General features: G+C 32.6%; 1 protein-coding gene across 4 annotated transcripts in view; it reads left to right on the top strand.

The window, feature by feature from the left end:
* The window catches only part of LOC118201711 (nucleoredoxin-like protein 2), a 30070-nt gene extending 8901 nt beyond the window's left edge, over positions 1-21169 (top strand). For 2 of the 4 annotated variants that reach the window (XM_085820788.1, XM_085820789.1), the window contains exons 2-3: positions 16593-16885; positions 20745-21169. In XM_085820788.1, the coding sequence (XP_085676914.1) occupies positions 16593-16885; positions 20745-20883 (432 nt within the window). In that variant the 3' untranslated portion in view covers positions 20884-21169. Of the gene's footprint in view, positions 1-2845; positions 2868-16331; positions 16463-16592; positions 16886-20744 lie in introns of those variants that run through there. The other 2 variants (XM_085820790.1, XM_035373858.2) reach the window with 2 other exon arrangements.
* Positions 21170-22037: the final 868 nt, after the last annotated feature.

Here is a 22037-nt window from a genome sequence, read left to right as displayed (position 1 = left end):
TGCTGGCTAGTGGTGTGTCACTACTGGGTGAGGTGGTGAAAATACGGTGGGAGTGAATGATAATTGATAACATGGTCGTTTAGAATAGTATGGCTGTGTTCTTATGTAGCTCTTAAAACACTAACACGCAGAACCATAAGGTGCCCGACTCCTAAAACATTATGATTAACGTCGGCCGCAATAATATAATTTTTAAATAATTAAGTTTTTATTTTTATCTAAAATAATAATTAAATCAGTTTTCATGCTTAAAAATTTGATATATTTTTAATGTATTTTTACAGTTATTTTTCAGAAGATGCTAGGTGTTTATACACAATAAATGGTTAGAATGAAATAAGTATTATTGGTTCTCTGAGATGACAAAATAGTTTTATGTATTCCCAAGGTCATCAAAGTTAGTAAACCACTGCTTTGAGTAATTAATCAAAGTTTGAATGACTCTTGAAAGATAACAAAATGTACAGTCAAAAGTCGTTAATTCGGACACCCATAATCCGGACCTCAAAGCTAAAAACTTTCTGCGCATGCGCCGCTTTGACACATGCGCATAGGCGTTTACGCTTGCGCGTAAGACCTTTACGACTGCGCATAATGCGTGTGCGCAAGTGCAGAATACGTTTTCGCGTGCGCGTTTAATGTATAACGGATGGTATAAGCTAAAATTATCTATTTCAGTTAATGTTGATGATTGCGTTCTTCCTTAATCTTCGAACTGGATCCAGCTTATTACTTTTTTCAGACTGTAAGAGCAATTTTATAAAAGTAAACTTGAACTTTCGATTATGTCAAATAGAATTTCCGATGCTGGAGCTCCCAAAGGATCTACAAAACGAAAGTATGATTCAATGGCCATCAAACAAAAAGTGGAATTGCTGCAAAAAAATGGATAAAGACATGAAGAAGGTGACAGAAAGGTTAGTGAAAACGAAAAAATTTCAATTGACAAGTTAGTCGGTATTCTCGGCACAACAATTACGGGACTTTGAACAGCGGAACTTTGTAACTGAACAAGAAATTATGTCTGTTTATAGAATTAAAGAAAAAGTATTATCACATAAAAAGAAGCAACTTAAACAACTTACATTGAAAGAAATGTTTAATAAAGTAAACAAATAAATATTAAGCTTTTTTTTTTTTTTTTTGTAAATTTTGATACCCTTTAGATCATAATTGTTCTTTATTTCATAAATTACGGTTTCATATTTTTAATTTTAGAATTTCTGCATGCCATCTTACGAGATTTAAACTGATGATCTATAATCCGGAAAAATCGATAATCCGGAATCGCCGAAGTCCCGACGAGTCCGGATTAACAACTTTTGACTGTATAATGTTCTTCTAGTTTTATTTACAATGCTACTTTAAAGGATTTTAATATTATTGAAGATTCTTGACATTGTCAAATTTTTATGAAAAAGGCAGTTGTTTCAAAATAAAATGTTTTAAGCTATCAGCAACTAAATTCAAAAAACGATGTTGAAAAATTGCTTGTGTAGAATGAATTATTTAGTAATGAATCCATTAATTTATTATATGTACAGTAGCAATAATTATTAAACACAATTTTGAGAATATTGACAAGCAAAGCACTTAATGAGAAAGACACTTGTACATGTACTAAAGATATTTGTATTCTGTATGAATGACAGAGAATATATGTAATAAATAATACCATGGCCAAGTACCTATATAAAACAAAAAGAAAAAAAAAAAAAAAATATTCTCTACCTTGACACTTGAAAAAGTAATCCTGCTATGCAATACATAATTAATTTCTGATTACATAGTATTGCATGATTAATTTTGATTACATGATATTTCGTGATTAATTTCTGATTACATGATATTGCATGCATTTTCTTTAGATTTTTCGTACAAGTGGTTAAGACCATTGAATACTGGTAGTTTGATCTGGGTTCATATCATGGTTAAAGGGCTGGCTGTATGGTTGAATTTTTGTGGTTTTCCTCATATGTAATGAAAATACAAGCCAGTTCCCCTTAGAAAGTTGTTCATAAAGGCATCTTTCTGCAGGTCGATAGCCAGTATGCTTTGCCATATTGAATAATCTAACCTTTCCTTCAGATTCTACATCCATATAGTATATCTTATATCTGTTGTAAGCAGGACAATGATCATTCAGCTTCTATCTGTGTGGCAGGAGTATATTTAAACATGTGAGAATCGTAGGTTTCATAACAAAATCAACCATGTTTTAATCTTGAAAACTTTATATTTTCCTGATTTTCTGAAGTTGTGGGTTTCACTAACAAGATATTCATACTTTTGTTCAAGTTCACAAGTAGTCGAGCAATACAATTGCTGAATACTGGTAGTTTGAATCTCCAGTATTCAATATCTTGGGCCATCACACTGTGTTGCCCCCTAAAGTTATTACAGTCAAAAGTCGTTAATCCGGACCCGTCAGGACTTCAGCGATTCCGGATTATAGATCATCAGTTTAAATCTGGTAAGATGGCATGCAGAAATTATAAAATCAAAAATATGAAATCGTAATTTATGAAATAAAGAACAATTATGATCTAAAGGGTATCAAAATTTACAAAAAGAAAAAGCTTAATATTTATATGTTTACTTTATTAAACATTTCGGTACAACTCTGATAAATGCCCTAATTTCACCAAATGTGGCGATATGTGTTTTGCGCTGGTTTTTGGCACGATTGTGTGCTGTATGGCAACCACGTCGACGTTGAAAAATCTTTTGGTGGAGTAGTTTAATAATTGCTAGTTGGTTCATGTCGCGTGTGTTTTTGAAATGGCCTATGTTGCGATGAAAGACGTGGTGGGAAGGTTTCAGCCGCGTATTTTAGATTGTGTGCAGAGTAAATTCAGTATGAAAAGGTACGATGTTGGAGTTGTTAACGAGTCTTTTGTTCACGGGTGTATTTATGTGGATCGTAGTGTATTTTTGGAATTTCTGTGGGAGTTGGGACTTTTAAAACGGAGTTTGACGTGTCCGAAATGCGGAGCTGATATGGGAACTCGGACGAAAAATGGTGTTTCTGATAGACTTGTGTGGGTTTGCAGTAAAATTGTTGCTAATAAAGTATGTGGGTGTCAGCGGAGTTTAAGGTTTGGATCTTGGTTTTCGTGTAGCAAGTTAACGTTGGAGGAAGTTTTTATTGTTACTTTCGAAATTTTGAATCGTAGGAAGGCATGCGATATAGTAAAATCATGGAAGTTTTCTTCACAGACGTTGTGTGACTGGCAAAATTTTATTAACGAATGTATTTTGGACTTTGTATGCTCTGTATCTGAGAAGATAGGGGGGGCAGATATTTCTGCTTTCATTATGATAAGCGCATTTTATTTTATTATTTTTATTTTGTAGAATGTTATATTCATTGTTTTTTGTATGAATTTGCGTTTTTATTTTTGTTTTTTGAATTGTCTGAAATTTATTTTAGTTTATTTTCTTGATTTGTTTTTAGTGTAGATTGTGCAATTCGTAGATGTTTTTTAAAGTTGAAACAGAACGCTGTCTACATGGTATTCTTTGAAATTTATTGTTATGTTAATTTATTAAAGCGAGGTGTGCGTAATTCGTAGATTCGTTCGTTGCCTACAGTGTGCCATTTGTAGATGTTTTTTTAAGTTAAAACATGTCGCTGTGTACATGGATTCTTGTGAAATATTTTTGGTTAGAAACTTTACGTTTTTGCTATCTAAATTTTTTGTTTTTGTTTCGGATTTTTAGCTTAAAACGTGTGTTCAAAACGTAGTTTTTGCATGTGCGAAAACCGCATTTTTGGAGACATTTTAGGCTTAAAGTTCGAAATGTAGACAAAAAATTTAGATAGTAATATGGCAGCATGGAGTTTTTCGGCAAAAATATTTGGCGAATTGAGGGCGCATATCAGAGTAGTTCCAACATTTCTTTCAATGTAAGTTGTTTAAGTTGCTTGTTTTATGCGATAATACTTTCTCTTTAATTCTATTAAACAGACATAATTTCTTGTTTAGTTACAAAGTTCCACTGTTCAAGTCTTATAATTGCCGAGTCGAAAATACCGACTAATTTGTCAATCGAAATTTTTTCGTTTTCAATAACCTCTGAGTCACTTTCTTCACTATCAGAAGCGAATTATAATGACGAGGAACTTGATTTAAATCATATCAAAGATGAAGTACATCGAGATGAAATACTACATTTAGTAAGGAATTATAAGCCAAATAAAATAAAAACATCTGCCCTGAAGATAAGGAAAGTGCTGACAGATCAACTTCGAATTCATTGCGCGCCGCGTCGTTTCCTTCCCAATCAATCAATTTCATGCTTTTCAATCAATTTCATTGCCTCGAAATACAGTTGCGGAAAGAGTTACTGATTTAGACGCGAATTTAAGTGATCAGATCAAAGCAAAATCATCTAGTTTCGAAAGTTTCTCCATTGCCTGTGACGAGAGCACGGACATTAGTGGCAAAGCTCAATTAGCAGTGTTTCTTCGTTCTTGTGACAAGAATTTTAACATTTTTGAGGAATTTCTGGAACTAATACCGATGCCTGGTACTACCACAGGAGAAGATATATTTACTTGTGTTTTTGGACTTCTGCAGAAATACAATCTACCTTTGGCAAAATTAAATTCTGTAGCTACAGTTGGTGCTCCATCAATGACCGGGAAAAACAAGGGCTTCGTAGCATTACTAAGTAAAAAACTTAGTGAAATTCACGGTTCAAACATTCATCATATGCATTGTATTATACATCAGGAAGTTCTATGCACGAAAGTGATAAATATGGAGAATGTTTTGTCATATATAAAAAAAGTTATAAATTTTATAAGATCTCGAGGTTTAAATCAGCGTCAATTCACTGCTTTCTGAAGTGAGTTAGATAGTGAATATTCGGGTTTGTCCTACTATACCGAGGTACGTTGGTTATCTTGCTCCAAGATTCTCAAACAATTCTGGGATTTGAAAGAAGAAATATGTCAGTTTTTAAAAACGAAAAATCAAGACGTAAGTTTGTTTTATGATCCAATATGGATGCAAGATTTATCTTTCTTGGTTGATATAACCAAACACTTAACCGATTTAAATTTATCGTTACAAGGAAAAAATTATATCATTACGAACATGTTTGACATAATTAAAGTATTCAAATGTCAACTAGTTCTTTGGGAAAAACAACTTAAAAATGAAGATTTGACTAACTTCCCGATGTGCATCATGAACAAATCAAGTTTAGATGATACTTGTTCGTATCAAAAATACGCAGAAAAAATTGCAAATTTAACAACTGAATTTGAAACGAGGTTTAATGATTTTAGTTCCCTCGAAGACAATTTTTTTTGTTTTCTTCGATTTTCTGAATAAGTATTGACTCAGTATCCAGCCATATGCAAATGGAGGTGATTGAGATTCAATGCAACTCAAATTTGAAAGCAAAATTCATTGAAGTGGGTATGCCTGTATTTTACAAATATTTACCAGCCAGGTTTGAAAATACTCGAAAATTCGCATATGAAATTACTTCCAAGTTTGGTAGCACTTATCGGTGCGAGCAGTTATTTTCAGTCATGAAAGGTTATAAGTCTCCTATTAGAAACCGTATTAATGATGCTCACCTTGGGTCAGCGTTGAAAGTTATCACTGCAAACAAAATTTCTCCCGAAATAGGAAAGATAATAGCAGAGAAGAGATGTCAAGTATCAGGACGTAAACATTAAATTTTTCTTGTTCTTTTCTATATAAATATACACTGGTGTGCAAAAGTTAAGGATGAGAAGGTTTTTCCAATATAACTTTGTACAAAAGCATTCCAAATCAACGTATTTAATACCGCAAGATCCCCAATACGTAAGGACATGAGTAATGTAAGTAACACTTACTAAAAGAGAAATCAGAGGGATAAAAAGAAGCTTTATTGAAAAAGTAGCATGAAGTGCAATGCGACTGAAGGCCGAAACATCCCTGTGATGGGTGTCCAGCAAGAAACATCCGGTCTTTAATAGGGGATATGATCTCCCCTGACTGCTAGGCAGGTTTCACAGCATCTGCCCATGCTGAGAATGAGGGTGTCAATGAGTTGTTGAGGCATTGCTGCCCATTCGTCTTGCAGCGCCCATTGAAGCTCCGGAATCGTTACTGGTGGTAAGGTACGAGTTGCCAAGCCTAGAAAATCCCATACATGCTCGATGGGATTGAGATCCGGAGATCGTGCCAGCCAATCCATACGTTCAATATCCTCACTCTCTAAGAGCTGTTCGGCAGCTACTGTGCGATGACATGGTGCATTGTCGTCTGTGAAAAGGAACTGCGGACCCATAGCGCCTCTAAAAACACGCACATATGGAAGAAGAATCTCGTTACAATAACGGGTCCTTTGACTGAACCTGCGTCGAAGATGTGAAGGTCTGTACGACTACCAAGCATGATGCCTCCCCAAGCGAGAACACCACCACCTCCATACCTGTCCTTTTCAATGATGTTCGAGGGATGATTGCAGCTTCCCCGCTCTCTCCAGATGAGTATGCGATGAGAATCGCTACTCAGACTGAATCTGCTCTCATCTGTAAATAGTACTCGTCCCCATTCATTGTCTCTCCAATTCCTGTGTTCCCGGCACCACAGAGAACGTCTTCTCCGATGAGCAGGCGTTAGAGGTACACACCGTACAGGGCGTCGTGCAAACAGACCACCACCCTGCAGTCTTCTGGCCACAGTAAAACGCGATATCGGTCGTCCAGTCGCCTGTGTCGTGTGTCTAGCGATTTCTCCCGCTGTCTGCCGCCTGTTTCTTCTGGCCTGTAAGGCAATATACCGGTCATCTGCGGGTGTGGTTCCTCATGGACGACCACTACTAAACCCCCGGATAGCTGTTCCTGTAGTTTGAAATTGTCTCCAAAGTCGTGAAACGATGCTGTGAGCAATTCCAAACTCTGCAGTCACACTGCGGCCTTCCTCCAACTTCCCAATGATTCGACCTCGGGTAAAAGCATCCAGATGTCATCTAACAGATTGATTATTCGCCATTTCTCGCTGAGGCAGCAACTCGGTGTGATTTTAACTGATATACAGCGTGCAATCTCTTTGCCAGAAATACTGATCTTACACCGACAACATGCTTTATACTACTCAGACACTCTCCCATTACGTCTACCTGCATATCTGCGCATGTGCTACCCTACATCACCTTACTTAATCTCCTGATTGGTCTTTCTGTCTGCTCTGCCTCTTCGTTCAGCTGATATGCTAATTTTTCGACTTCGTCCTTAATTTTTGCACACCAGTGTATATACATGTTTATTATTGTATTATTTGAAATTAATCTACGCTTCTATGAATATTGATTTTTTTTTTTTTTTTTCCATCACGCCTAAAGTTAAACCTTGTTTGTTTGGTTCAAGTGTACCTATGAGTTTGACATCTCTGCTTTACATATTAGTAAATATATATCGGAAATTCTATTTGACATAATCGAAAGTTCAAGCTTACTTTTATAAAATTGCTCAACAGTCTGCAAAAAATAATAAGCCGGATCCAATTCGAAGATTAAGGAACAACTAAATCTGTAACATTAACTGAATTAGATAATTTTAGCTTAGCTTATACCGTCCGTTATACATTAAACGCGCATGCGTAAACGTATTATGCACATGCGGATGTGTAAATGCCTATGCGCATGCGTCAACGCGACGCTTGCGCAGAAAGTTTATAGCTTTGAGGTCAGGATTATAGATCATTCCGGATTATGGGTGTCCGAATTAACGACTTTTGATTGTACTGCTCGGCATAATAAGACTCTCACTAGACCATATTACCCACTTTTGTCAAAACTAATATATCAGCTGCAGTCTCTTTAATGACTCTCACTATAACAGAGATTTAAAATGATCTTTCTTAGAGAATACAAATAGGTTTGTCAATGTCTGGCAACAATTCATGAATTCCGACTCATTTCAGATACAACATTTTGAGAAGTGTTTCATCTGCCGTCATACGTATGGCTGCATCATTCAGAAGAAAATGATGTTGTCATGTTTAATTTCATCAGGCCTGATGAAAAGTCTAGAATACTGGAAAACTGCTCGTTTTTCCCCCCACATCTGTTATAAGGAGAAATAATTTCAATGATATCCTGGAATTGGAATTATCCTAGGGTATATATTAATTTAAAATGTGCTGTGTTGACACATATTAATTTGTCAACAGCATTGGTTATACCATTCTCACTTTGGATATTCTAAATTGCACTAATGTATGCAGCATTGAATTATGTCCATTTTAAGATAAATTTGCAGAAAATCATTTCTTATGAGTTTCCAAACATCTTTTCAGAGATAGACTTTCTTCTTTCCAAAGAGAAATGTGTGTCAATACAAATCATTTGAACTAATTATGACATTCATGCTTGTTTCATTATTTTATGGTGACAATTATTTTATTTATTTTTAATGTGTTATTGTAAATATTTGTTATATATACATTTACAAAACTTTAAATTTAACAGAGAAAAGTGAAGAAGCAATTATGTTTTCACTTCTTAGCTTTGTTTATATAAGAGAATAATAAGTTCAACAGAGATTGAAGCACAGACCTTATTTCCAATGTTGTAATTGCTTATTGTAAGTTATTATTGATCTGAGCCGATATTTTTGATTGTATTAGCATCAAACTGAATTTTTCTGTACATTGATAACAGACAAGGTTTCTTTTCCTGTAGCCTAACAGGTATCCAGCACATTCTTTTTTTGGGGGGGAAAAAGGACAAATTTAATAAAAGAGATATCAAGTGTCCTATTCCTAAGTATTACTATATACACTTTAATTTATACACTGAAGTGACAAAAGTCATGGGATAGCAATATGCAAATGTACAGATGGCAGTAGTATCGCTTAGAAAATGTATAAATGCGAAGTGCTTTGGCAGAGCTTTCATTTGTGTTCAAGTTATTCATGTGAAGAGGTTTTGACGTGATTATGGCCGCACGACGAGAATTAACAGACTTTGAACACGGAATGATAGTTGGAGCTAAACGCATGGGTCATTCCATTTCGGTTATCGTTAGGGAATTCAACATTCCGAGATCCACAGTGTCAAGAATGTGCCGAGAGTATCTAATTTCAGGCATAACATCCCACCATGGACAGCGCAGTGGCCGACCACCTGCACTTAACGACCTAGACCAGCAACGTTTGCATAGTTGTTAGTGTTCACAGACAAGCAACACTGCATCAAATAACCGCAGAAATCAATGTGGGACGTACGAGGGATGTGTCCGATAGGACAGTGCGGCGAAAGAAGACCGACTCGAGTGCCTTTACTGACAGCATGACATTGCCTGCAGTGACTCTCGTGGGCTCATGAGCATATCGGTTGGTCCCTAAACGAATGGAAAACCATGGCTTGGTCAGATGAGTCATGATTTCAGTTGGTAAGAGCTGATGGTAGGGTTCGAGTGTGGCGCAGACCCCACGAAGCCATGGACCCAAGTTGTCAACAAGGCACTTTTCAAGCTGGTGGTGGTTCTATAATGATCTGATCTGTTTTTGCATGGCATGGACTGGGTCCTCTGGTTCAACTGAACCGATCATTGACTGGAAATGAATACCTTCAGCTACTTGGAGATCGCTTACAGCCATTCATGGACTTCACGTACTCAAACAATGATGGGATTTTTTATGGATGACAATGCGCCATGTCACCGGGCCACAATTGTTCGTGATTGGTTAGAACATTCTGGACAATTCCAGCGAATGATCTGGCCACCTAGATCACCCGACTTGAATCCCATCGAACATTTATGGGACATCATCAAAAGGTCAGTTCGTGCCCAAAACCCTGCATCGTCAACACTTTCACAATTATGGACGTCTATAGAGGCAGCATGGCTCAATATTCCTGCAGGGGACTTCCAACGACTTGTTGAGTCCATGCCACGTCGAGTTGCTGCACTTCGCCGGGCAAAAGGACCGACAAAATATTAGGAGGTATCCCATGACTTTTGTCACTTCAGTGTATGCTTTATCTTCCTTAACCGATTAATATTATGTCTTTTCCTGCTAACTTTAATATATATACGTTTAATATGTTTCTTTAATTTATATCTTTTAAATATCATGCAACTTAATTATACACTGCTAAAATCATGGTCGATTAGCCGTTGGCGAGTAAATACGCACCGTTGTCAATGGATCCTTTGAGGAAGAAAAACCCATAAATACTTCATTATTTCATGTTTTAAATTTTAAAATTTCTACATGCCATCTTACTAGATTTAAACTGATGATCTATTATCTGGAAAAATCCTAAATCCGGAATCACCCAAGTCACGATGAGTCTGGATTTTGGACTTTCTATGGCCCTGAAAAAGGTCCCCCCGCTTTTTTTCAAAAACTTACACCATTGAGTAAATTGATGGAGAATCTATAATTTTGTTTAAAATTTCTGTAAATGAATCTTGCCATTATATTTAATTTATCTCTGAAATAAGCATTTGAGTAAATGAGCACTAGATTTGCTTCATAAAGACCACTTCATACGGAAAATGAAGTTAGTTTTACTTTCAGCATAAACTTTAAAGTAAATTTTATGAATGAGTTGAAGGCAATAATTCTTCCAGACATACTACTGTAAACAAGCATCTGTCTCTGACAAATTCCCGAGAAATTACATGAAAATATTTCAGTTTATTTATAGTTAAAAAATTCATAAAAGATAGGTTGAAAATCAGAGAATAAGTTATATGTGCAAAGGCAAACAATGAGTGTGACACTTCAACAAAAACAACATAAGAGGAATGATTGCTATCTCTGAAGTGATTAATCTGATTGGGTTACTAGGTTTGAAATCGTATTGCCGGTGTTGACAGTGTTAACATTTATCAAGTTCTTTGCAGAAGTAAGCCTCTTATAAAAGGCTGAGGCTCTGCTCTTATATACGCCCTAGTATCGCCAAATGTGGCGATATGTGTTCTGCGCTGGTTTTTGGGTGCAATTACATGTTGTATGGCAACCCTGTTGACGTTGAAAAATCTTGCTGGAGCGGTTTAATTGCTCATTGGTTCGTGTTTTGAAATAGCCTATGTTGCAATAATAGACGTAGTGGGAAGAGATGTTGGAGTTGTTAACGAGTCTTTTGTTCACGGGTGTGTTTATGAGGATTGAAGTGTATTTTTGGAATTTATGGGGGACTTTTAAACGGAGTCCAAAATGCAGAGGTGCTATGAGAACTCGAACAAAGAAGGGCATTTCTGATAATTCTTGTGTGGATTTGCAGTCAAATGGTTGCTGCTAAAGTATGTGGCTCTCAGCGGAGTTTAAGATTTGGATTGTGGTTTTCGTGTAGTAAGTTAACTTTGGAGGAAGTTTTATCGTTACTATTGAAATTTTGAATCTCAGAAGGACATGTGATATAGCAAAATCATGGCACTTTTGTTCAGAGATGTTGTGTGACTGGCGAAATTTTTAAGTTAAAGCATATTATGTGTACATGGATTCTTGTCAAATATTTTTGGTTAGAAACTTTATGTTTTTGCTATCTAAATTTTTTGCTTTTGTTTCGGATTTTTAGCTTAAATTGTGTCTTCAGAACATGGTTTTGCATGTGCGAAAACCACGTTTTTGGAGACATTTTAGGCTTAAAATTAGAAATGTAGACAAAAAATGTAGGTAGTAATATGGCGGCATGGTGTTTAGCGAGAAATTTGGCAACCTGACGGTGCATATAAGAGTAGTTCCAAGGCTGGTATGAATACATTTCACAAAAAGTAAATATTTTGTTATAAATATAATGTATTGGGACTGAAGTCGTCGCCAAATGTTTTGCTGAAGATATTGTTTCATATGAAGTCACCAATGTTTACAATCACCAATGTTTACCAATGTTTAAAAAAGTAAAAGAATGCATTTTCAAAATTAGCAACAAGAACACAAATTGTAAAAATGTAAGGATCGCATGTGTTTTTACTATTATTGTATTTACCATGGATATGAAAATTTGGGACTTAATCTAATGATGAAACATCTTCCATACAATTTCTTCAGAAACAACAAATGTGCATTCTGAAAAAAGTGCATAAAAAAAAAAAAAAAAAAAAAAAACATGAAATAAAGCTCTACTTTAATTTGAAGAAAGCACCGGACTGAAAATGTGAAGATGTGACATGCCGACAAAAAAAAGGATTATGTTCGCAAAATTGGTTTGAAGTATCGAGAATCAGTTTCTTAGTTGCAGTTTAATTTGTGTATGGTATTTAAATTTAACTTCCGTTGAATATTTTCAATATCAGTTTTATATGAATCATTGCACTGATTTGATTAGAACAGTTTTGTATTAATGTTAAGACCGTTAATTAAAATAAGCGGCACTGGTAATATTGTCAAAGTTGATGAAAGTCTGTTTTAATGTCGGAAAAAATGTTAGTTCTGCCCTAGTTGGCATGTGGCAGGATTTGCTGAGAAACAAAACAAGGGTTTTTTTTTTATTATTATTATTTGTTGTGCCTAATGGCTAATCTTCCATAAGTGGGGTAAGTTGGTGCCAAACTCTTTTCATTTGCAATCTCAAGCTTCACATCGCCAATTGCATCATCATTTTGCAATTGCCAGTTGCAAAAAAGAAACAGCAGTGTAAAGTCTAACATTGCCAAATGAAAAAGACACTAAATACAACACAAGCATAAATTACTACAAACTAAAACATAAATTTAAAATAAACTACAAAAAATTCGAGTCACAAACACGAAACTAAAAATTACAAAAATAATACATGCCAAATGTCTTTTCACTCATAAAAAAAAATTGTCAAATATATCCAAATTCACTAACAATGGATGCATCTTAAGCTCACTAAAATATAAAAGTTACTATCCTCATAGAATTCAACACACTGAAACACTCTCGCTCAACACTTTAAACATTCAAGAAACAAAATTAAAAAATAATTTACTGATCTGAAAAACAACTAAATAAAATGAAAGCATTCATAAATTATAAACTACATGTCATCTGAAATGTAAAATTCTTCCACTAACAACAGCTTAACCTCCTGCAAATGTTAAACACTAAAACATTTTAAAATAACACAACATTTCAAAATTAAATTCAAGAAAAAAATCTTGCTACACTAAACTCTTACTCATTACAATCGGCGAAATAAAGCTGTGTGGTTGCCACTAGAAAACATATAGCCGGAAACCACAACCAAATCAAAATCGTGCCGGTTTCGCACTCACCTCGCTTATGAAAGATTAACCTACCTAACCACTTTCCCAGAACTTTGCTTAAAGTTACTGAAGAAAATATTATTGATGGAACTGTAATACTCTCAGACGGTTGGAAAGTAAAGTCATTAATAAATAAAAAGAGGTTGGGTTTGAACATTTCTGTGTTAAACACAAATATAATTTTATCAACCCCAATACTGGTTGTCATATGCAAACTATTAGTGTGATGAGATAGTGTGAAATGACAAAATAAACTTCAATGTGGCACTGACCATAACCAATTAGATTCTTATTTAATTGAATTTATGTGGCAGCAGCAGCGTCTTAAAAGACAACATTTAACAGACATTTTAAATGGTATCTACAGTTTCATGCCTCCACATTAATCTTAATTTGCTTACTATTTTTTTTTTTTTTTTTTTTAAACACAGGACTACGTTTCTCAACGCTTGTATCTAAACAACTCCAAAGGCAGTTTTCGTTTATGGCTTATTTGATAGTTAAAGGAGACCATAATAAAACAAAAACAATTTTGGGAATTGTTATTCAGATTGAACCACAGTAACGTGTCAAAGTTAAGCAAAAATACACAATATTTTGAGAATGTCACAAGTACACATGCAGAAGTTAGGCTATAACACCATTGAGTTCTCTATGTTGGAATTGACAGCAAGCAGTTGGGGGGGGCAACGAACTGATTTTGTTTGTACATAAAAATAAATATAAAATGATAAGAAATAAAGATGCGTAAGAGACAAGCAGGAAAATTAACAAAATTTTTATTGAAAGAAGATAATAAAGAACACCATAAAAAGAAGCAAAAAGCGCTATTATGAAAATAAAATTAACTTAAGTCATTAATTTTCAAATAAATGAAGGTGCTATGCCGTATATTGTTACTTAGAGGCAACGCAAACAAGATCATAAAATTTATTTTTAGACTAGGTAAATCAGGTCATATTCCTCTCATTTGTAACCTTATACTGTTGCAAATAATAAATTGTCAGAAATATGTTTGTACCTTTGGCAGATTATAGTGGAAAGATTCTTCAATGGTCTCGGTCAAATAAAAAAAATTATCTGTTCTGTGCACAACATTTAAAATCCTAAGGAATAGTCCTATGCATCTAAACCCAACGACCATTTGGAAAAAATGTGGCAGACAGATTCCTGTCAACTTTTTTTTTTTTTTTTTTTTCCTGCCTTCTTTGCCAAGTTGTTTAGTTTACATTAAAAATCTCTAATTTTATGAATATGTGTTATGTTACTTTTTCCCCTTGGATTTTTTATAACTTAGCCACATCGTAAATACTTAGGCAATTGTTTTATGCTTCGAAAGTTTCACCAGATTGTCAGCTTTTGGCGAATCCGGTCTCGATGACAGAATAATACCTATATATATTTATATGAAGTTCTTTTTTCTCTATGTGAAGTGAGCAAATTGTCATGACTGCTAGGTAGTTATGCAAAGTGCCTAATTTATGTGTAGTGATGATGTGTAATGCATGAATCTTTATTAGAAGCAAAAGACAACATTTAACAGACAGCTATGTAGTGAATAATAAAATATGTTGCTGATAAATTAATGGATAAGTAAAGGACTAGTGTGAACTTAACAAAATACTCATTTTAGATCAGCAGTTAATAAAACCTAAAATGAACCTGGAAGGGGGAAAAAAGGGGGGTAGTTGAATTGCAGAGTAGCCCAAATGGAAAGTAAAAGCAAAATGAAGTTTAGATTTAACAAACGATGGATAGTTTCAATTATATTGCTGTAAATGGCCTGTGAACAAGTTATATTGCTTGAACATTGGGCACATGCTTATTCAACATATGCTGACAGTCACAATCATGATTGTCCAAGAAAGTTGAAAATCCAGTGTATATTCCAAGATAATGAAAATAATAGGGCTACTCCTCAGCTTGTTATAATGAAGGCTAACTCCTCATTATGACAAAATTATACTCAATGTAAAAAAAAAAGTGCTGATTACAAAAACTACTGTTGTTTCAAAGGACAAATCCACATGCACTCAAACACCTGTCTGCTATGAACATACCTCGATTACCATATTTTTTGGCAACTTGGTGCACTGTGTCATCAAATCAAAAAGTAATGAAGAAAACGCTAGCTAGTATTTTGCACTGATAGTTTAAAAATTGCAACTAATTAGTGTTCAAGATATTGCCTAAAATAATTTAGTCTGAATGATATTAGCAAAAAAGGTAAACGTCTGCTTATATAAGGTATTATTTTATTTATTCTCACTTTTAAGTAGAATTTAGGAGAAATTTCTCAGTATATTTTAATTGTTTTTATGATCGTTACAAATAATTTAAATTGTAAGCATATAAATGAATTGCCAATATCACATAAATTACAAGAATAATTTAATCTCTAAGTGATTTATGGCTCCTAAGTTTAATAATATGTCATTAAGTCCTTTTTATCGAACATTCTACATAATTAGCATTTGATAGAATATTTTTTATTGGTTTAAATGATCATTATAATGTACGAGTTAGCTATATTTGAACTAAAATGCGATTTAAAGAATTGAGTTGAATAACACTAATTTCAGTTCATAGTTAATTTTATGCTGCATATTCAGCATATAAATATTTGGAAAAGAAGGTATAGATTTTGTGAAATTCAGAAATAATAGGTTATGCAAATGCAAACAATATGAAAACATGTGACGCAGCAGAAAATTGAAGCAACAGCGATTTGTTACTTTACCTTCGCAAAAGACTAATTTTATATTAGCAGTAAACGTCAAAATAGGAAATTGAAATTTATTTTCAAGTGACAGTTGCACTTCTATTTGTATACTTCGACACATTAGTACTTATGCAGAATTTTGTCAAAATGTTGCATTTGAAAGTTTATTTTTTTAAATATTCAAAACTGGAAATAAAATCAGTCTTATCATTTAAAATTTTAATATATTTGTTCTATAATTAACTTAGCTGTATAAAATACTCTTATTTTGCTTGCACTCATATAGTTTTCATATATTTAATATGTTTCAAGATCAGTATTACTTCTTCAATAACTTTAGTTATAGACTATGGGAAAAAGAATATTATTGTGATTATAAAACCTATACCAGTTACAGTTAAGGCACTTGCTTTTTTAATCCTTTTCCTGAGTACTGTAGAGGCACTCCTTAAAAAGGTGTGGTTTCCTGGCTATAAGACATCTACTTCCTTGTGAAAGTCCTTGAGCACTTGGATTTCAGTTAAATTTTCATTGGGACAAAAGTTGGTACTCTTCTGTTCCTTCTTTAAAAAGATCTATAAAAATCTATAAAAAGATCTATAAAAATGGTATGTATAGAAGCATAGCTTTTAAATTATATGTTTCATTAGTTTTAATTTTTTCATGTTTTAGATGGAATTCATAACAGGACAAACCCTTGTAAGGAAAAACAGGTCTAATGTGCAAGCTGATGATGCTTTGCAAGGCAAAGAGATAATTGGATTTTATTTTTCTGCTCACTGGTGTCCACCGTGTAGAATGTTCACTCCGGTATTAGCAGATTTTTACGAAGAAATCAAGGAAAATGACCTTCCTCTTGAAATCATATTTGTATCATCAGACCGATCTGAAGATGCCTTGTTTGATTACATGAACGAAGCTCATGGTGATTGGCTAGCTATACCTCATGGTTCTCCTGTGGCCGAGTATGTATACATTTTTATCAGATTTCAGACAAAATTCATTTCTTTCTTCCCAAAGTAATAATATTCAAATTCAAAAATCCATCTAGCTATTCTAAATAAATAAATATATATTTTAAGTATAAGATATATGTAATGTATGTTATATATGTGTTATTCTAAATATAAAAATTATACTAGCTGTATTCTAAATTTCTTCAGTAATGTTTTGATACAATTAAAAGGCAAATCATATAGGCTTCACTATTGGGGTAATATGCTAAACATTAAATTCATAATATAGCTGTGGTAAACCTGTAAGGAAATAATTTAGTTAATTGCAAAAAATATATTTCGAAGCTTGTTTTCCATAATGTGTAACTATAACACTGAATTTCTTTTAAATGTTTATCTTCTAAAATTTCATATAAAATCTTAGCTTATTTATAAAAATTCAGAGACAAACTGATGATCCAATTATATAAACAAAGATTTATGTTAATATCAGCATTTATAATGAAAGAAAAAGTATAAAATTTCACATTCATTGTGTTTATGAAATCTGCGTTTTTTCTGCAGTGCTATTGTAAATTATCTCGATAGAGAATGTCAAAACTTCTGACTGAAAAACAAGTTAATTTCATTTTTTCAATATTTATTTTTAATCTTATATTCATTTTATAGATAGATAAGAGTACAAATATAAGGACAGATCAAATTAAAGGGAACCTACCAGTATTTAGCTGGTAAAAAAAAATTTCAGAAACATCTTCATTAAACCAGATGTTTCCCCATGTAAACATTGCATTAGCTATTTTTCATTTGTTTCCCAAATATGAACTAAGGTACAATTATGTCTTTGGGAAAATCCTTGTGTAACATCTGATTTTTCATATTGCATTTCCATATAAAGTTATGTGTAGCCTTTCATTGCGGATTACTTTAAACCTCTTAAACACCTTCTCAATTATTGTAGTGTATTAATAATCAGTGTATATATTTGTTAAGTACTAATGAAATTCCTTTTCTAGTATGTAATCAAATTAAAAGTTTTTTAAAGTATACTTGTATAAAGATGCAGAGGTTATCAATATTGAACATCTGCAGTGATGTTCAATATTGCAGTGATGTTCAGTATCGATTACACTTAAAGGTTTCATTTTAGGGTTTTTTATTTAGTTTTCCAATCAAGGAAAATAAATGAAATTATTTTATAAAAGCCGGTAATGCGTAGTTTACATATGTTAGTTTAAAAGTTAAACTTTAGAATATACTTTAAAAGTATAAATATTTTTTATTAAAATTAATATTACTAACTCTATTGTAGTTTTTGATATTTGGACAAACCTCTTACTATTAGTGGCAAATGAGGTTTATAACTGCTATATGCTACTCTTAATGCATCATCAAGATGAAAACATTAATTTGATTTTTATATAAGTTTTTCGCGTATTTCATTTTACAATAAGATGATTCACAAAACTATGTTGATATGAAAAATATGAGCAACCTTTGTGTACAATTTTGTATAATTATGTATATTTTAGACTTACCTTCCAAATTCAGCATAGTCTTCCTTATTTATTTATTTTTTATTTAAATAACCTCCGAATTCTTGTTATTTTTGAGATCGATGATTTTTTTCAAGTAGTACTGCATAATTTTAGCCCAATGTAACTAGTTGTGTAATAACTAGTTTTTCCTGGTTTAGTTCTTTTAAAATTTTTATGACAGTGTCTATTTGAAATGTAGAGATTGGCTGCTGAATTTTCTTGGTGACTGATTCTGTGAAATGATAAGGGATTCATTAAATTATATTTTTATTTCAATAAGAAATAAAATCCGTTTTCAGATTCTGTCATTGATAGATATCCATCCACATACGAACTTATTTCTTTATATTAATATAATTCTTTTTTATTACAATACTAATAATATTGAGATAATCTTTGCCTCTGGTTTGATGCTTCTTAGGAATAATTTCAAAACTTCTCAGGAACTACTTCTATTCGCTATAGTATCTAACAAAAATAGAAGCTGTAGTGTTGCAGAAACATTACTGCTAGAATCAAACGCCAAGCTAAAAATATATGCAACTTTTTTATCTTCTGAGCTTCTGTTGGGTCAAAAATGCCTTTTACTTTTTAATATATCTAATGCTGGTAGAATCTGAAAGTTGAATAATTTAAATTTTTTCAATAATTAAATTTATAAAATAGCTTTGAAGTATTGATAATGCATTGTTTGGCATTTTTGCAACAATTGAATGATTTTATGTGTTTACAAGATATTCAATAAGGTTCCGATGATGTTCTTGTCATCCCTGTGTCTTGAGTCTTTCGCCACCAAAATTATATTTTGTCGTAACGTAGGGTTTCTAGAAAAAATATTATTTTTCCCTTCTTATTATCAAGCCACAAGGAAATTTATTTACATTTCCTGTTCCTGAAAAAGAGGAATCTATGATCATACTCAAAACCAGTAAAGTTTTTTTTGCTTGTATGAAATTGAATGGTATATTTTAAAGAATTTTTCAAAATGCTGAGATTAATTGAGAAGGTTAAGCTTTTATTCTACATTTGACTATTTATTTAATTAAATATATTAAAATTGAATTGATAATTATTTTTTGTTTCATATATTCCATCTTTTTTATCAAACAGCTAGTATCCTTGGAACGGGAGAGTTGTATGTATAAACTGTCATCTACACCCATTTTTAAGAAAGAACAGTATATAAAGAAATGTATTAAACTAATATTTTCATTTTGATTTAGAAGTTTAAAATACAGGTATATGAATTATATATACTTGCCTGAATAAATGCAAAAGAGTTTATCAAATGTGGGAAATAATTTTCAGTTAAAAGAAGTTTTTATATGTACAATAAAAAAAAGTGGTAAAAATATAGTTATGGGTGCACCTTGGCGTTTTTTGGCAGTACATGGACGCTGAATTTGTGCAATTCTTTGACTTGTTATTTTGGCTTTGTGTACCTGAGATTTTTTGGTGCAAAAAATCAATCACCACTACACAAATAAAAAGTAAGTCAAAGAATTGCACAAACTAGGCATTGCACACTCTCTTGACTTTGTCCATAAACACATCAATTTATATTAACTTCGAAAGTCAAAGGACTGACCAACAAAAAATATGTAATCTCAATAAACTATATTTTAAATCAAACAATGAAATAACATAAAAATGGAAATTCATCTTAGCATACACAAAGAAAATATGCACGTACCTTATTTACAAATTTCCATGTGTTCAGTCAAACAAATTTCTTTAACAGCATCCAAAAACTTGTTAAAATTATCTGAACTAGAATCTGTATACTGGTGTCTCCACATAAATTCACAAAAATAAGAGTAAAAAATATCCTCCGTAGTGCCGGTATCCTCTGATGTTTGACCTTACGCATTTCCTTCCTACAAACAGGACACTTATAATGGCTACTAAGTAAACCTTCATTTACACACCAGTCAATTAATGCTTTTTCCCTTTTCGTTCCAAATCATACAGAAACTTCAAATTAATCTTACGCAACCAATTACGTTGTAATAAAGTTTTCATAGCGTTCAACTACTCTGGTTAAATGAAGCAACTGCTTAGCGATAATCCAAGGGTCACCCTTAAATCTACTCCTACGACTGCCAAAAAAGTTTTTTTAGTGAATTATGCAAGGCTAATAAAAAACAATTGTAATGAAAGGAACTTCATGTAGCAATGAAAGTATAACAATGAAAATTCTGGCATATGGGAAAGCTTTAACTTGTATTGGTAGTATCAAATTTCGTAGTTATGTTACTAGTGCACTGATTTAGATATTTAACTGATATTAATATAAATTTATATGAAAAATTGATATTTCTTCTTTATAGGCAGCTGAAAAAGAAGTTTAACATACAAGGTATTCCAACTCTAGTGGTTATAAAAAAAGATGGAAGTGTTATCACAACAAATGGAAGATCTGATGTTGAAAAGAAAGGAGCTGCTGCTTTTAAAGAATGGAATAAATAGTTAATTTTATATTACATTTATCACAAATGGAAGTTGTTAAGGGGAAAAGGGAGGAGATTCTTTTTAGAAAGTAAAAGGGTTGACTTTATTACATATTTTTTTAATGTTATCGGCAATGCTAGTTTTAATATACATTTAAAAAACAAACTGTTAAAACTTTTGCCTTTCAACTATGAAATAGAAATGCACAGTGTATTATTATTTATTAAACTTTATTATTTTAGCATTTAGCATGGAACCTATTTTTCAGTGAAATGTAAATAAAATTTTTGAAGATTGCATTGTATTTTATGTATTAATTCTTTTGTTTGTGTATTAGAATACATTTGTGTAACTTAAGAGAACTTCAGTTTTGATTGTTTACTGGCATTTTACAAAATATGTGGTAAAATGTATCTGCCTTTTTTTTATAACTCATGAACCCATTCAAAAGATAACATATATGTCAGTGAATCGCCAAAAATATTCCTCCAAAATGCTAATTCACACTCAAAATGGCAGTCGTAAAAATGGACAGAAATTTCAGATGATTAAAATTAAGGACCTTCTGTTGATTTTGGCCAAAATTAAGCACCAAAAGTCAATTCCAAAAAATCTAAGGACTCTTAAGAGACCGTACGAACCCTGTTTTTTATGTGAAATTACCTTGATGTTTTATATGATTATAAATTACCTAAAATACTGTAGTTTCCTTTTTTAAGAAATTATCAATGTATTCTTTATTTTTACTGTTAGGTCATTCAACAATATTTACACCATCATTTGTGAGTTCTGTTTTAAAAGCATTTATATCTGATTTATTATTCCTACCATCTATTTTGTAATTGGCTCCAAAATGTCTTTTCAATAAATTTAATTTGTGTAGCCTTTAAAAGCACTTCGCATTATTTCCCTTTTTTCGGAACAGTACTGGATTTTAACAGCTTCTTTTGCAGCAATCGAAGCAAGCGATTTTTCATGTCATCTTCACAATCACTGCATAGAAGATATTCATTGTAAATTCTTGCAATCTTCACATTAATCAAATCCTGTAATTAATTGACACGTGTATAATTTTTTTCTACCAAAAGCAAAGTGTCCTTTAGAAAAATATGAAAAGCAATATCTTTACCTTTCTCATTTCCATGAATTTTATGACACTTTGCTACTATGCA

Source organism: Stegodyphus dumicola, chromosome 7 (assembly GCF_044657685.1).
Source record: "Stegodyphus dumicola isolate Sdum_Otavi_A_Nest chromosome 7, ASM4465768v1".
Taxonomy (NCBI): domain Eukaryota; kingdom Metazoa; phylum Arthropoda; class Arachnida; order Araneae; family Eresidae; genus Stegodyphus; species Stegodyphus dumicola.
The sequence above is the reverse complement of the archived record's forward strand: the minus strand, read 5'-3'. Positions and strand labels throughout refer to the sequence as shown.